A 16207-nucleotide genomic window follows, 5' to 3' on the forward strand; every position below is an offset into this window, starting at 1 on the left:
TTGTACCACATGGTTTATTTCAATATTGTTTGCACATACAACAAAAGACAAAATGAAAGCTTGATACTCCAAATTGTATTGAATCATCCTGAGCTGAATATTGGTGATGGTAGTTATTGATGTTTCAAAATAAAGAAAGTAATCAGAACAAAATTATTATTGAGAATGCTTGCTTTTAATATAATGGAGTTGCATTAATAATTCTGTAAAAAAATCATGTTTTTATCACTAGAGGCACATAAAATATAAAATCATCAAATATATGAACAAGCAAGCATACACAATGATATAGATTATGTTTTCAAATTGTGATAATTCTCAGTGTACTTGTAACACTGAAATATACAAGTAATTTACTTCTTGCATAATTTCTGATTACTAGAATTGGCACAAGTAATACACTTTTACTAACCTGCATCACAGATAGGTATTAAAATAAATATGTAATATGTGTATGTACAAGTGTGCACATACACATGCCCATACACATGCACATGCGCACACATGCACACTCATAAGCACATAAACTCACACATACATGCACACACAAAATGCAGCCTTGTACTCTTACATAAACATATATGCATTTAGATCATAAATACTGTCTGCATCAGAGAGAAACAAACATGAGACATTTCAGTTACACAGAGATTAAATACACCAGGAAAAAATACAGATATCAAAATGACATTTGAAAAGTGACACTTCAGTTGATACACAAACAAATGGAATGTATTTACCCATTTACTTCCTCTTAAAGTTCATTAGTTTGATTATAGAAGATTTTTAGAGAAATATCACTTATGCCTATATCCATAACTAATGTTTTACAAAATGTTTACTACCATGAAAGTGACCCAAACTTCACCTCAACACTAAAAAGTTGTCTAGACATTTATTATTAAGCATCTCAGTTCTTCTCCAAAAGAAACTTTTTTTCAATAATACAGTAATTAAGTGATAGTATGGGCAGCATTTGATATTAAAGTGGGTGTAGCCTATATAGTATTATTGTGTCTTGCATTTAAATGTTTAACAAGCAGTTATAATGCATCATCCTTTACACTTCACTTGAGTCACATGAATATTGTCATTACATTTTAAATTATTTTCCCTAATTTAGCTGACATAGTGTATCGAGAAACATGCACATGCATGCATGTACATAGCCACCCAGACACAAAAGAAAAACAAGCATGCATGTATGCACTCATATGCTTGTATGAGTTTGTGCCTCTTTAGCGCTGTGAGTAGGACCCCTACTATTCCTACAAGACCAGAAAAGGTGGCAATCTACAAAACCTGCAGTTGAGTCTATGTGACCTATGCCCACCTTACTCATTTCAAGAAAAACACATGACTGTTTGTTTCTAGGTCTGAAACTTTCAACAGGTGAAGCCTTTTATGCTAAGTAGTTAAACAAACAGTTTATTCTAAACTGCTGCTTTGCACCATAGAAGTCTTTCCAAAGGACTCATTCAGTATGTCACTGGATTCTTTTTTCATCTTCTACAGAGGGGCCATGAACTGTTCAACATTATTCATTCACAACAAACATACACAGCCACACCCATATATTCAAGTAAGCATGTGTCAACATATATAAAGGCATACATAAACAAACTTGTATATTGCACAGAAATCCTTACATGTAATCTTTGGTCTTATATATAGAGTTGATCTTAAAGTACTTAGTAACTAATGAGCTGGATTAAGTAACTTGCTAACAAATGTTTAAAGAATGTTAATGTGAATCTGATCTGCCTTATGACAAGATGAAATGATTGATATGTCATTTACTATGACACCCATGGGGATGATAAAAAAGAAGAAAGGAAAATTTGATACAAGACCAAAGAGTTTGGAAGTAAGGATGTAATGTACATTTTTCTGCTTCTTCTTTTTATCCATTAAAGGCAACAAATATAACAGTTCAGTGGTGGAAACAATATGCCCCACAATATTGCTGTTTTCGATACCTGGATACTTTGAAGACAACATATAAGACTCTCTACATATGAATATTGAAGACCTTTTTGTTTCAACATCATTTAAGCTATCTGAAAGTCTGCAAATGAATGAAGCTACATATGAGAAGTAAAATTAGAGGGATAAATACACAGCCAGCATTCATAGTGCAATGAACCTATTTTCAATTATATTTCAGTGATGTGGACATTTAATGAACACTGCATGGCATTTGAGGCAACCCAAGGGACGCTAACCATGATGGGGTGTACTAGAGGGCATATCAACTGACACAAATTTTTAAAATAATAAGGACATAACAGCAAATAAGTGTACATCAATTACTTAGTAAATAAGCACAAAATCAAAATCATATAATTTCTTACACAAAGTTAGGGTGCATAAAAAAAGAAAGCACACACAAACTATGTGGGTGCGTCTGTCACAAAAGTCAGAGTGCCACCTGACTAGTGACAAGATGTGCAAGCTCTTGATCAGGTGGGGCATTGTGATGATAACATCCTCTGCCCATTATGCACAATCAAATAGCCAGGCCGAGGCAGCAGTTAAGTTGGCCAAGAGGCTGCGGCATGTGGGTGCAAAACCAAGCCACAAATGTTTGGGACAGACGTAATATGATTACAGAGGCCCTTCTGCTCTGTCAATACACCATCAGGTTGGATGGCACCCAAAATTTCTATTCATATCCAGAGGCACCTGAGTCCTCTTCCTAAGAGATTGATGTATATATATTTGCTATTACGTTCTCTTTATCATTTAGATATTTTGTGCCAATGGGTACACTAATATCTGAGGCGGGAGGGGTATACAAAGACTCATAAAAGGAAGGAAGTGTTCACAAGTCTTTCACTCATTCACGTTATGAACTGCAAAGAAAGAAACACAGGCAGAAGAAAGGAAGAATGATAAAAATGAATAATGAAACTGTTACTTAATCACAGTCCTTTCAACACTGAAATCATGAAATGCTTATCATCTGAGTCAAAACAATTTTCCTTTCTTTTGGCATAATCACTCACACACACACACACACACACACGCACACACACACACACACACACACACACACACACACACACACACACACACACACACACACACACACACACACAGGCAGTATATCCTGTCTTTGTCACATGCCAAACAAACCCGTATGATTACCTTTTAATAATACTGAATACTAATTCTGACTTTCTAGGCAACCATGCCTTAGTTGATTCCCTCACTAGTGAAAGTACATACTATATCAAGAAACCTATAGTTTCCATTTCTGTTATAGTAATGCAGTGATCCTTATTATAATTTTTTTTCCATTCACTATCATTTACATATGACATCACAGGAAGGTCTCTCCTTTTTTCAAAGATCTCATATGAACTTGAAAATCACATATGATTTTTCAGACCTTTTTCTTTTACTTATTAAGACCTGGGCTGTGTCCACAATTACCACAAACATGTACAGGCAGGCAGGAGAGGGTAAGAGTTGGTTCTTTTGTTGATCCTCTATGAACCAACTTTTTAATGAGTTAACTGAATGAGCTTTTTCTTTATTGATTCTTTCATGTATCCTCACTGAGTAAATGCTTGAAATGTAAGATTCGAGCAGAAAAAATTATCTATAAACACTTCCTGCATTCGCCTGCATCATGCTTGCTCGCTACCAGTGTAGATACACCTATAGGCAAGTAGACATAGATAAAGAATGAACTAAACTGAGACAAAGAATACATTAAAACATTAATTTAGGAAAAAATAAATTTGAGGTTTGATATAACACAATATAAATTTATATAACCACATGTAAGCTTTGTGCTTTAAATATCCATTCTCTTGTTGAATGGATATTTAAAGCCCTGAGCTTACCCCTAAATTTTATAATGAAACTACATTTTCCTATAATTCTGTGATCGTCTATTAAGAATAACAATGGCTTGGACCAAGTTGATGAGAAGGGACAGTATGAGAAGACCTCCAAGATAGGGAATAAGCCAGAAGTAATAGAACCTGTAATGGAGAATAATAGTTAGTGTGCTTTCTTAATCAAAACAGGAGAAACATTTTAAACAAAACTCTGATACCCTGTCTTAATACTGATGATTATGTTTTAGACTCTTCCCCTTTCACATTGCAGCAGTTACATTAAACTTACCCTGATCTTCTTTATAAGCAGCAATTAGATTCATACTGCCAATGCATTAACTGCATATTGTATTTTATACAAAAACAAGCTACCACAACATGCTTAACATATGGTAAACTGCTAATGTTGCATCTATTATAAAATAATAAATATGCTTTGATATCAAAAATAGAGATCTTACTGAAATAAGCTCTCAAGATAAGTCAGAGGCTCTTTTACCCTTTTCCTACCTCCTGCTTGTATCATTCTGGCCACATAACTGCTGACTGGTCGGTTTCACCAGTCTTCTCTTGGACCTGAAAGCAGCAGAAACACCTCAAAGAAGATGAGGTGATATGAAGCCTCTGGTTCTAGCCAAACACATACACACCCAGACACACACATGGAAACTTATTTACATATACTAACACATCAAAACACATGTGCATGAGTAAACAAGCACTCATGCACATGTACACACATGCACACACACACACACACATACACACACACACACACACACACACATGCACACACACACACACACACACACACACACACACACACACACACACACACACACACACACACACACACACACACACACACACACACACACACACACACACACACACACACACACACACACACACACACACACACACACACACACACACACACACACACACACACACACACACACACACACACGTACACATGCATCCACCAACACACACACACACACACACACACACACACACACACACACACACACACACACACACACACACACATACACACACACACATACACATGCATCCTACAACACACACACACACACACACACACACACACACACACACACACACACACACACACACACACACACACACACACACACACACACACACGTACACATGCATCCACCAACACATGCATCCACCAACACATGCATCCACCAACACACACACACACACACACACACACACACACACACACACACACACACACACACACACACACACACACACACACACACACACACACACACACACACACACGCACGCACGAACACATGCATCCTCATCCTCCAAAACACACACACACACACACACACACACACACACACACACACACACACACACACACACACACACACACACACACACACACACACACACAAATGAACAAGCATGCATACACCCACACATACTCTCTCTCTTTCATGTGAAAAATTACATAATGAAGAGAATAAAAGAGCCATTCACTATACTTTGAGCTTATTTCACGATGCACTTCCAATCTGCATTCAGCAGATATATCATTCAGAAGGATAGAGAAAAGTGAAGCTATAAATATTATTCAATCTGTCTTTCACAGTTGTGTAGAAAGTACAGCATAGGTCATTCACAGGACAAGACAGGTGATGTGTGTTCCTGTGGTAAGGCATAAAGCAAGTTTTTATGAGACCTCTACTGCAATACAAAAGCTGGTAATTCTTTAGAGGATTTTTTATACTTTTTAGGTACTCCATAAATATATTTTTTTTGAGAGGAGACTTAAAATTACAAGCTGGAAAATATACAACTTGTAGCATTTTTGTTTTAATTGATGCAGTTTCCCAGTTTTTAATAATCAATAATTAGATATAATTATATCATCACTTCCAAAAACTAACAAGCAACTGTGAGTATGGAATGATATTATGAAAATAGACTGTACAGAAAACCTAAATGCTGTAAAAGAAAATTGGAAAGATGTGCACTTATGAGCAATAGTTTAACTTTGTTCACAGCCTGGCATGTGCTTCAGTACATTGCCCATAGATAGCACAGTATTCTTCAGGAGGGGGAATAATCACAACAGCTCTTACCACCGAGGTCCTACTGCGCATCTGGTCATTTTTCCTTAAGGTTCAGCTTAAGAGAAAACAGCCACACAGATCAGACAGACAACTTCTACTTATAGCAAGATTGTCTGAGAGAAAGAAAAGAAAGAGAATATGTAGCAGATTTTGCCGAGGGAACTTAATTATCACTTTCAATTTCATTATTATTATTACTAATATTATTATTATCATTATCATTATTATTAATATTATTACTATTATCATCATCATTATAATTATCATTATAATTATTATTAGGCTGGATTCACACTAGCAACTTTTTGTGGTCAGTGGCTGCCACAAAAAACATTCACCCTGAAAAATGGTGAGTACATGCACCGTGCACACGAGCCACCCAGTTGCAGCCTAAAATGAGGTCAGTATCATGATAGATCTCATGGAAGTAACATCTGTCTGCACTCTCTTTGTGAAGATGAAAAGCAACAAGTGCAGAAAAGATGTAGGGTGCACATCATAGTAACAGACTACTGCATTCCACAAATTACTTACAGAACTAAAAGAGCATCCTGATAACTTTTGGATTACTTTAGGATATCACTGTATTCCTTCAGATTTAAATCATACAGAGATGGTCTCTTCTTCACTTCTACAGTCAATGTTTCACAGTTAAACAACTCTTTATTAGCCATTTCTTCCCTCTCTGTGCACACGACAAAGAGTAATTGATGCTGTGTTAGACAGACCAAGAGAACACGAAAGCAGAGGGCAACATCAACCCCTCTTGTGTATGCTTCCATTTGAAATAACTGTGGCCAACCACAATTGTGTGGTCGATAAAAAGGTTCCGCGCACCACAATTCATGACTCTTTTGTGGCTACAGTACCACAAAAAAGTTGCTCAAGTGAACCAAGCCTTATAACAATAATAATAATAATAATAATAATAATAACATTAGTAATAATAATAACATTAGTAATAATAATAATAATAATGATAATGACAATGATAATAATGATAATAACAAAAAAAAAAAAAAAAAATAAAAAAAATAATAGTGGTGCTGATAATGATTCAAAATCATATCAATAATAATAATAATAATAATAATAATAATAATAATAATAATAATAATAGTGATAAAACAAAAATGCTAATATTTATAATAAAGATAATATCAATATCAGAAGTAATAATAATTGGCAATGAAATGCCAAACTCTTCTGTAATCATCCCCACCAGCTTCTCATCTTGTTGTCTCCCTTCCTCTTCCCTATTCCACCTTCCTTCTCCTCCCTCATCTTTCTTTTACTTTGGATATTAAGAATATGGTGCAATCTGTTGGCTATGTGTAGTAATATATGCAATGCTGGAGCACAGTTGGACTACCTCATGAGTGTCTACTTATGAATGAATATGAGCTCATCTAAGTGGGTCTATCCTAGAATACTTACCATTTTTGTCAGGTGCTTTAATCTTTTTTTTTCAAAGCTCAATTTTGTTAACCACAAAGTAGAAAATCTATACAAAATAGCAATGAATGTGGCAAATAACATCTGATATTTTCAGTATAAGGCTATTATTGGAAACAATAATAGCTTTATATATGAACATATTAATGAGTAACTTCTACCTTGTGTCTTACATCAGGATTAGCACTATGTAAAGAACAGGAATGTCCTTATTTAAAGTGTTTTAATGTTATTTTTATGATGAAAGACACCTATATATTTTAAAAATAAAATATATAACAAGTGATAACTGAGAAGACGAAATAATGATATATCCCACCTAACATTAAAAGTTATCAGTAAATAATGAAGTGTTCTGCCATGTTCCACTCACTACAGAAATAAAGCAAAAAAATGCTTACTGTTCTTACTTTGTAGTTTTATCTTGAATTTTTGGAAGGTTTTGGTGACTGATATTTGTTAATTTCTCATGATTTTAATGTTTCTCCCAAACTAGCATGTGTGCATTTGTTGGTAGTATGAAAAAACTTATGAGTTACCAACAAATTTCTACTCATTTACTAAGAATCTTTGTAGCATAATATACTTAAAATCTACATAAAGGTTGAAAAATGACATATATTACTGTTCATTATATTGAGGCTTTGGTGCCAAACAATAGCATTATTGGAGTTAGAAAAAGATAATTTTGATTATCTGTTTCCCATGTAAACTGTAATATATATTATATTATACTAAACAGGAAATCTATGTTCAGACATATTATATACAAAGAATTAGCATTTCATATTCTACCACAGCATTCACTCGCAAATTTCAGCAAAAACAAACTAGTACAAAACTTATATAAAACTAAAAAATAAAAAAAAACAAATTGGGCTGGTCATAACAAATAGTAGTCATTTTTCTTTTCATAAATTACAAAAACTCACCTTTTAGACAAAATACCCTCAAGATCGATTCCTTCATGGAGCTTAATTAAAGACAGGCCGAGCTGGAGTTGGGATCCTTCTGTCACTGCTTTGGATTTCAAGCAAGCTGGGTAAGACACACTGTTGGTGTCTGAGCATACTTTACGATGATACAGGTGGAATAAACTTGGATCTGGAGCACGGATTACCTGTAAATTTTGTATATAAGTTGATAAGGATTTATCAGGGATTTTCACAATTAGTAGCACAGTACTTTCCACCATATAAATCATTGACTTATTAGATGCACAAGTAATCTGGCAAGCAATATTTAGGAAAAATTCGTTCCATGACCTTGCATAAGCGACTTGGCAAATCTGGGATTACCCCCTCCTTACAATATGGGAATGATGTGGGCGAAGTGCCATGAGTTTGGAAAAGTGTGGCTTTTCAAAATTTCATTGTACACTTCTAGCAACTTAATCATGTCATCATGATTAAGATTTGTCATCTCATATCGAATCTCATCGAGGCCTGGGGATGTTCCTCTACAGGCTTCTAGGGCTCAGACAAGCTCTTTGTAAGATCTTTATTGTAATCAAAGTCATCTCCTGTGGCAAAGTGAAGAGGTTGCAGCTCAGCAGCTTCCTTGATGGGCAGGAATGCGGGATGGTAATTTGCTGAGCTGCTTGAATGAGAGAACTGCTTGGCGAGTGCAATAGCAATGTCTCTAGGTGAATCTAAATTATTACCCTCGTGAATGATGTTATTTATTTTGAAAGATGTTTTTTTCTTATTTATTTTATTGACAGTGGAGCAAATCTCTGATATTTTTGTATTGCTGTTTATTTTAGAGACAAAGCTCCCCAGGAGTCTCTTTTTGCTTGTCTTATTACTCTACGAGCCCTAGCTCTTGCTTGTTTGTAGTTGCAAAAGTTCTCATTAGTGATGTTATTTTCGAAAAGCCTGTAGGCACAGCGCCCTGCGCCAATCTGGTGTCCACCATGGAACTCTATGCTTAACGCTATCTGTCAAAGTTTTAGGAATGGATAGCAATGCTGCTTCTAAAATCGAATTCTGAATATTGTTTACTTTATCATCAATGGTTTCTCCAACAAGTTCGAACTTGATGCTCCTTGTGAAGGCGACCCAGTCTGCTCTTTTTATGTTAAATTTAGGTGATGAAGGCGTTCTCACTGTGTCGCATGAATATTCAATCAACGAGTCGTCAATGGTGTGCCACAGGCATTTGGCTGCTATTGATGAAGAGACCAGTGATAAGTCAATAAAGCTCAAATTACTGGTATTATCGTCAAACCGCGTCGGATTACCATCGTTCAGAAGGACTAAATCAGACTCATTAATCAACTTAACTACTTGCTCACCTCTACCATCCACCCGCAGGGAACCCCATAACAATGAACGTCTACTACGTCTTGGTTCTTCATGCTCTCAAGAATTTCGCTTTCTTCCATCGTCCTCAAATCCCAAAGATTACTCCCTTACAGGTATTTCGGTCAATAGGAATAGTTACTCTAACTCGGAGATCATGAATTTATGTCAGCTTAAGTATATCCTTTATCTGGGAGTTACATTGTACAATTTTTTGACAAAAACAAAATCGCTGTCCACTTGACCATCAAGGAGCTTTTTGATGATAAAGGGGTTCACGTTCAAAAGCTACTTATTTTCATTCACACAGTTTACATTCGCGAACCTTGCATTCTAGGTTGGGATTTAGAAAAGTGGTCATCTCGTTTTGTCATTAGTAGGGATTCCATTGTTTACAGTCAGATTAGTCATAGAGGGTTCATTAGTTGCCCCTCCTCCTTGAGGAGGAGAAGGAGTAGCCGGGGTATCACTCATCCTGGGTATTGGACCAGGTCCGGCCCCTTGTCTCAAAAACATAGTCCTGTAGGGACAAAAAACTCTTTAACAGCAATAGCTAAGAGACCAAGTCCATCCTCTACCCCCCCAGTGGAAGCCTGGTTGCGTTCTCCAGTACCACAGAGGGATCAAGTTATGTGGAGGACACTTCCTTACCGCCGAACTTGCCTAGGTGAAGGACGGTAATTCAATGCCCACCCCCCAAGCGAATACGGGAGTTCATGAGGAACTCCTGTAGGATCAGGAAGGTCACATTAAGATGAAAAGCATTCAGGACAAAAGAAAAAGTGCGCCCAAAAGAAGTCCCCAGACTACAGGGCCTCCCTACCCAGGGGTCAAAGCCACAAGGGCAACCCTAGTGTAGAAGAGAGCTGCAGGTCTGAGGTAGGGTGCTGACTACTCCTACTGTAGCCTCGTGTCACCTGCAAAAGCAAAAGCACTGAAGGTGCTGGCAAAGCACTATAAAGTGAGCAAGATCTGTAATTACAGGTTTTTAACTTTATTTCAGTTACTTTATCTAACACAGAAACAATAATGTCTAGCAAGACGAGAGGCCCCGGGCTCCAGGGTAGCTCTTGTGGCACAAGACTTTTTGTTTATTGTTGCTGTGTTTTAACAAGGTGTTCGTTCATCAGAGTTTCGACCACGAGTGTTATAACATTAAGTATTCTTTTAAATAAAATTCACATTACTGCATATATTGTATCACATTATTTTGGAATCATAATGATATATAAAACAGATATTGTGAGCTACCATATCAGTTTATTAACTGATCACAACTGTTTCTGAACAATCATGAATATAATACTATATAAGAATGAATATATATATATAATATATATATATATATATAATATATATATATATATAATATATATATATATATATATATATAATATATATATATATATATTCAAATTTCCTAATAGATGATTCATCTATATTCAGAAGTAAAAAAATAAAATGCTGCAGGTCTAATCATAAACATTGATGTGTCATATAATGATACAGACACACACACACACACACACACACACACACACACACACACACACACACACACACACACACACACACACACAGATATACACACACAGATCTATGGAAGGATATTCAATACAAATTAAATCATATGTAAAATTAATTCATAATCATTGCATTAATAATAATAGCAATAGTAATAATAGTAATAATAATAATAATAACAGTAACAGTAATATTAATAGGAATAGTAATAGCAATAGTAATAGTAATAGTAATAGTAATAATAATAATAATAACAATAATAATTACAATTTAAATATTAGTAACAATTTATGATGTTGAGACAGGCTTTTTCACTTCAATCAAATTACAACTGATTATTTATTGGGTTTTTAAATTACTTCTTTTGTGCAAGGAATGGCTTTAGTTACCATCCACTAGCCAAGAATACCACTGCCATGTACATCACAAATAACGTTATTGCAAGAAGTCATATAAAAATGTACTAACCTTGATATCTTTCATTTTGAGGAACTTTTCATAAAGGGCCACATCTTCTCCTCCCCAACTGCGTATATCTGGGAAACCTCCAGATATTTCATAATCTGAGCGATACATACAGGCCATCCCAAACCCAAATGTACGCCAGAACCCTGATTGTACTTCTACAACCAGCTGTTCACTTATGGGAGGTATACTCTTGTCAAAGAGTGGATATACTAACTTAGGGTTGTAGAGTGAGAACACAACAGGATAGTAAACCTGTGGAAATGAAATTTAAAAATATTTAAGCAAGGTTTTGATAACAAGATAATCATGCTAACTTTAAGCATTAAGTTTATTAGTGGTCTTTACATTGGGAAACTGTGGATTGTAAACTTTAACATGTAAGAAACATGACAAAGGCTGAATAATTTATGAAACTGTATATCATTATTTTCTATATTTGTTAATAGTTCATGGTGAATTCATCAGTGAAAATGTCCATACAGTCATCATATCAAATACCAGAGTTCATCTATGATGGCTGTGAATTTGATATATAGTAAAAAAAATACATGATGAGATGCTGGTATAAGCAGTGGTTGGACTAAAACAAGATGTCACCCCTCAAATCTAGCAAAGAGGGAAACACCAGAAAAGGTGCACAAATGTATTTCCCAACTCAATCTAATGCAGTTGTGAACTTGACATATGGCACTGATAGGTGTCCCAAGGTGATACTGACATGATTAACTAATACACCATTTTTTATGTTTATCTCTTTTAGCATAGACATCCCTCTCAACTCCAAGTCTGTCCATAGGTTATATCAATCTTCACTAAAGTAATTTTTTGTAATGTATACTTAACCTTTTGAAGATTATACTGACACCCACCTTAATAGCAGAATACTGTAACTTATGTAAAATGAAAAGGGGGGGGGGGCACTACATGAATATTGTATGAATATTGTAGTGTTCAAAACATTTTCAAATAAAATCCTTGCAGCCAATGAGACAGTTCTACAGAGTATTTTCTATTTCCAGAGCAAATTAACAATATCCCAATCAGGTCATGCCTGCTATAGCTTCCATGCAATCTCACCTGATATCCTTTCTTTGTATTGCTTCTGCAACGGGTGAAGAAATCATGGTGCATGAGAACATCAACATCACAGAAAAACAGAAGCTCTCCTTTGTCCTTCATTTCTGTGTTTTGGGCTCCAATATGCAAGCCATGACCCCGTGAAAATTCCTTCTCATCCACAGGAATGAAAGACCACTTGAAATCTGGTAAGCCCTCAAGTCTCTTTGTGGTGAGGTTCCGTACTTCAGAAATATATGAATCACTAAAGTAGACCACAGTCAGGGAGAGGTTGGGGTCATGTGGCACAACATTCCTCACTAAATGGTCCAAGAATGTAGTATACTTGGATACATGTCCCTTTAAGGGCACAATAATGTTCACTTGCTGGAAGAAAATAAAAAAGAAAAGAAAATACATTACAATCAGTGGCAAAATAAGTGTTAATATCTCTAAAATGAAACATGAATTAAAGTGAGTCTCAAATTTCTTTAAAAACAAAAAATTATAACTGTTTGGGGCAGCCACTTTACTCATTAAAAGAAAAAAATATTTCAGAATATGCATACATGTCTATCAGTTATTGGAACATCTGGGTATATAAAGTATTGTAACTAAGGAGAGAAGGAATTTTTAACTGCTCTTCCCCCCGCAAGATAGTCAGAAACACCCATATGAAGCCTACACATATCTACACCATATCTATATATCTATGGCAAGTCCATATGTATGGTATAGTGGTAACAGATAAGTGTATGATAAATCCATTCCAGGCAGTAACATGTTTTCATCACATGGCCATCTCCTATAGTAAGATGCACAGGACCAAGGTAAGAGCAAGAAGACAGAGCCAAAGAACAAGAAAAATGGATCCCACAGTACCTCACCCCTTTGCTTGCCGTTACCCATATTGCCCCTACATGCAAGGGCGAGCTCAGAATTCCTCAGGCTCTAGGGCTGAGTGGCAAGCATTAGGTGGAATGGGAAGAAAGAAGTGGGAAGTTGGGTTGCTCCATGAGCATTATTTCTGGGAGCGGTGTACAGCTAAGTTTGTCACTACTCAAATCTTACATGGGATCACTGACATCCGATTAGTTCTTACTCTCCACCACTAAAAAGTGTGCAGTGTGGCCACCGCCACACTGCATGCGATACATGGCAATGTAGCGTTATGCGACAAGTGGCGAGGAGCACCGCCGGCCAAACTGGAGACAGTAGTGTCGCGCACGGAACAGATAGGTAACTATGTAAATGTTCTCGCAAATGCAAGTTTTCTTAAATTCTCTTCTCTAGCAGCGAGAAAAATTACATATTTTAGTAACACACACACACACACACACACACACACACACACACACACACACACACACACACACACACACACACACACACACATACACACACACACACACACACGTGCGTGCGTGCATTTCGGTATAGGGCGCTAACCTTATGGGCACATATGTATGCGTTTGCGTTTTTTTAATAACTAGTGTCATAAGGGATAAGCTACTACTGGCTGAGGTACTGTAAAGGGCAGTTTTTCAGCACTCGGTTTAGATTTTGACTGGGAACATGCTCTGGGTGTAGAGTTCCATGAATTTGAGAAGGACACGGTATTATTCACTCTCTGGTGGCCTTAGGAGACCCTTAGAGAATCTGAACTTTTCTCTTTAGTTTCAAGGCATGACAGCTGCTCTATCATCCCTGTGGTTCTTGGTCATGGCTGCTTATTAGCTGGCCAGTAGGTTCCCTCATATATATGGATTAGTTTTGGGGTCCAGCCCTGTTTGAGAGCCTACCATAGTGGTTCGACTTTCTGCAGGTGGGCCTCTTTGCCTCCTCCAACAACAATGGTAACTAGTTGTCACTACAGAGAGAAATGATGCCAACTGTCATTTTATGGGTGATTTTGCTGTTCAGGTCCTTCTAGGACCTAGTCTATTGTTATCCTTATCTGCCACAAGGGGCTCCTACTCATCACTTTATGAGATCTTAGGTCTTCTATACTGGTCATTAGGTACCCCCCTAAATGTGACAGTGGCCACCATAGTGCCATGCAGAGGCATTATCATTTAGCAGAGGTTCTGGAGGTTCCATGATCATCGATTGCAATAGTCTCATCCCACCGGGTAGGGATCATGGACCTTGAAAGTTTTTTTTTTCGGATTCCAGAGATCTTATGCTTTTCCAGTCGACTTCCTCGTTAACCCTGTTGAGAAGGTATATCCCTACATGGTTCATCCAGGTGTGGATCCATTCCTCAGATATATGGAGCAATCATCTGTGGACAATGTCTTCCACTGTGCCCTGTTTCTGGTTGCTCTAGCAATAAATCCTAGGGTCTTGCAACTGACATTTTACTTCCAGTCTCCATATTTCACTTCCTTCGGCTCGGCTAATGCCTGTCTCTCTCGTCTCTTACCTAAAGTATGTGGCCAAGAACAAGTGGAGGTACTATGCTATGATTCCATAGCATAGCATAGCCACAGTCACAATATGGCTGTCTGCCCGGCAGTTTTGGTTATAATCTGATGATAAGTAAAATGTCTACAGGAATCTACAGCAGGTCACCATCCCTGGTCTCCACTCTGGGCCCAGCACCCTATTTTGTTGCCTGATTGATTTATATCAGTGGTTCCCAAACTGGGGTAATGTAGCATAAGATAGTGGGCCATAATCTGAGGATATGTATGTGTAAAAGCAGTTTAGCGGGTAGGCATAAAGTGGAGGGAACTTACAGGTTCAGTACAGGTAAGGCTTTATGATGTCATTATGATATTTGAGCTCTGTTGCTATATTTCCCCATCTCAGAGTTTGTAGGACTTAAAATGTCATCATTTTTTTAATCAAACTGGGAAATTTAGCATTATTACAAAACAATAACAACTGCTTTTACAGTGTGGCAGATGTGGGCAAAGACAACATCGAAATAGACAACGCAGAGGACACATGTCCCCAGCCATTCAACATTTTTGGTAGCCAAAGCATGGTGGCATTTGGTGAAGGTCGCCGGATGCGAGACTTTAATGCGAGGGTTTACTGTTGTATTTACTTGTCATTCTATTTGATCCATGTTTAATATTTCTCAACATTCTATTCAGAGCTGATGCCTTTAGATATTTTCAAGTTAATGTTTTTTATTATGTAGCATTCATTTACAAATTAAATCTAAACATGAATTGTGAACAAGTCTAATGAGAATAAGTAGACGGCGAAGAGGGGTGTAGATTCTGGCCGAGTATTGCAAACGGCGACTACAGTGTGGATCAACGTGGACACATTACACGTCAGGCTGTCGAGTTGAGATTGCTGAGCCATTTGTTGCTGCATCATGAACATCATCTGCTACATTTGTCGGAGTAGCATTTGTAGCAGATCCTCTATTTCTCCACTGGACTCTCTTCTGTCTTGCTATAGTGAGGGC

At 36.9% G+C, this 16207-nt stretch overlaps 1 protein-coding gene across 5 annotated transcripts in view; it reads right to left on the reverse strand.

Annotated features, from left to right (window-relative positions):
• Positions 1–16207, reverse strand: part of LOC125036831 (chondroitin sulfate N-acetylgalactosaminyltransferase 1-like) — a 41875-nt gene continuing 25668 nt past the window's right edge. For 3 of the 5 annotated variants that reach the window (XM_047629698.1, XM_047629700.1, XM_047629699.1), the window contains 5 exons: positions 12802–13167; positions 11725–11976; positions 8362–8549; positions 4362–4427; positions 1–3995 (listed from right to left, as the gene is read on the reverse strand). In XM_047629698.1, the coding sequence (XP_047485654.1) occupies positions 3875–3995; positions 4362–4427; positions 8362–8549; positions 11725–11976; positions 12802–13167 (993 nt within the window). In that variant the 3' untranslated portion in view covers positions 1–3874. Of the gene's footprint in view, positions 3996–4361; positions 4428–5983; positions 6088–8361; positions 8550–11724; positions 11977–12801; positions 13168–16207 lie in introns of all 5 variants that reach the window. The other 2 variants (XR_007115919.1, XM_047629701.1) reach the window with 2 other exon arrangements.

The sequence above is a fragment of the Penaeus chinensis genome, chromosome 22 (genome assembly GCF_019202785.1).
Source record: "Penaeus chinensis breed Huanghai No. 1 chromosome 22, ASM1920278v2, whole genome shotgun sequence".
Lineage (NCBI taxonomy): Eukaryota > Metazoa > Arthropoda > Malacostraca > Decapoda > Penaeidae > Penaeus > Penaeus chinensis.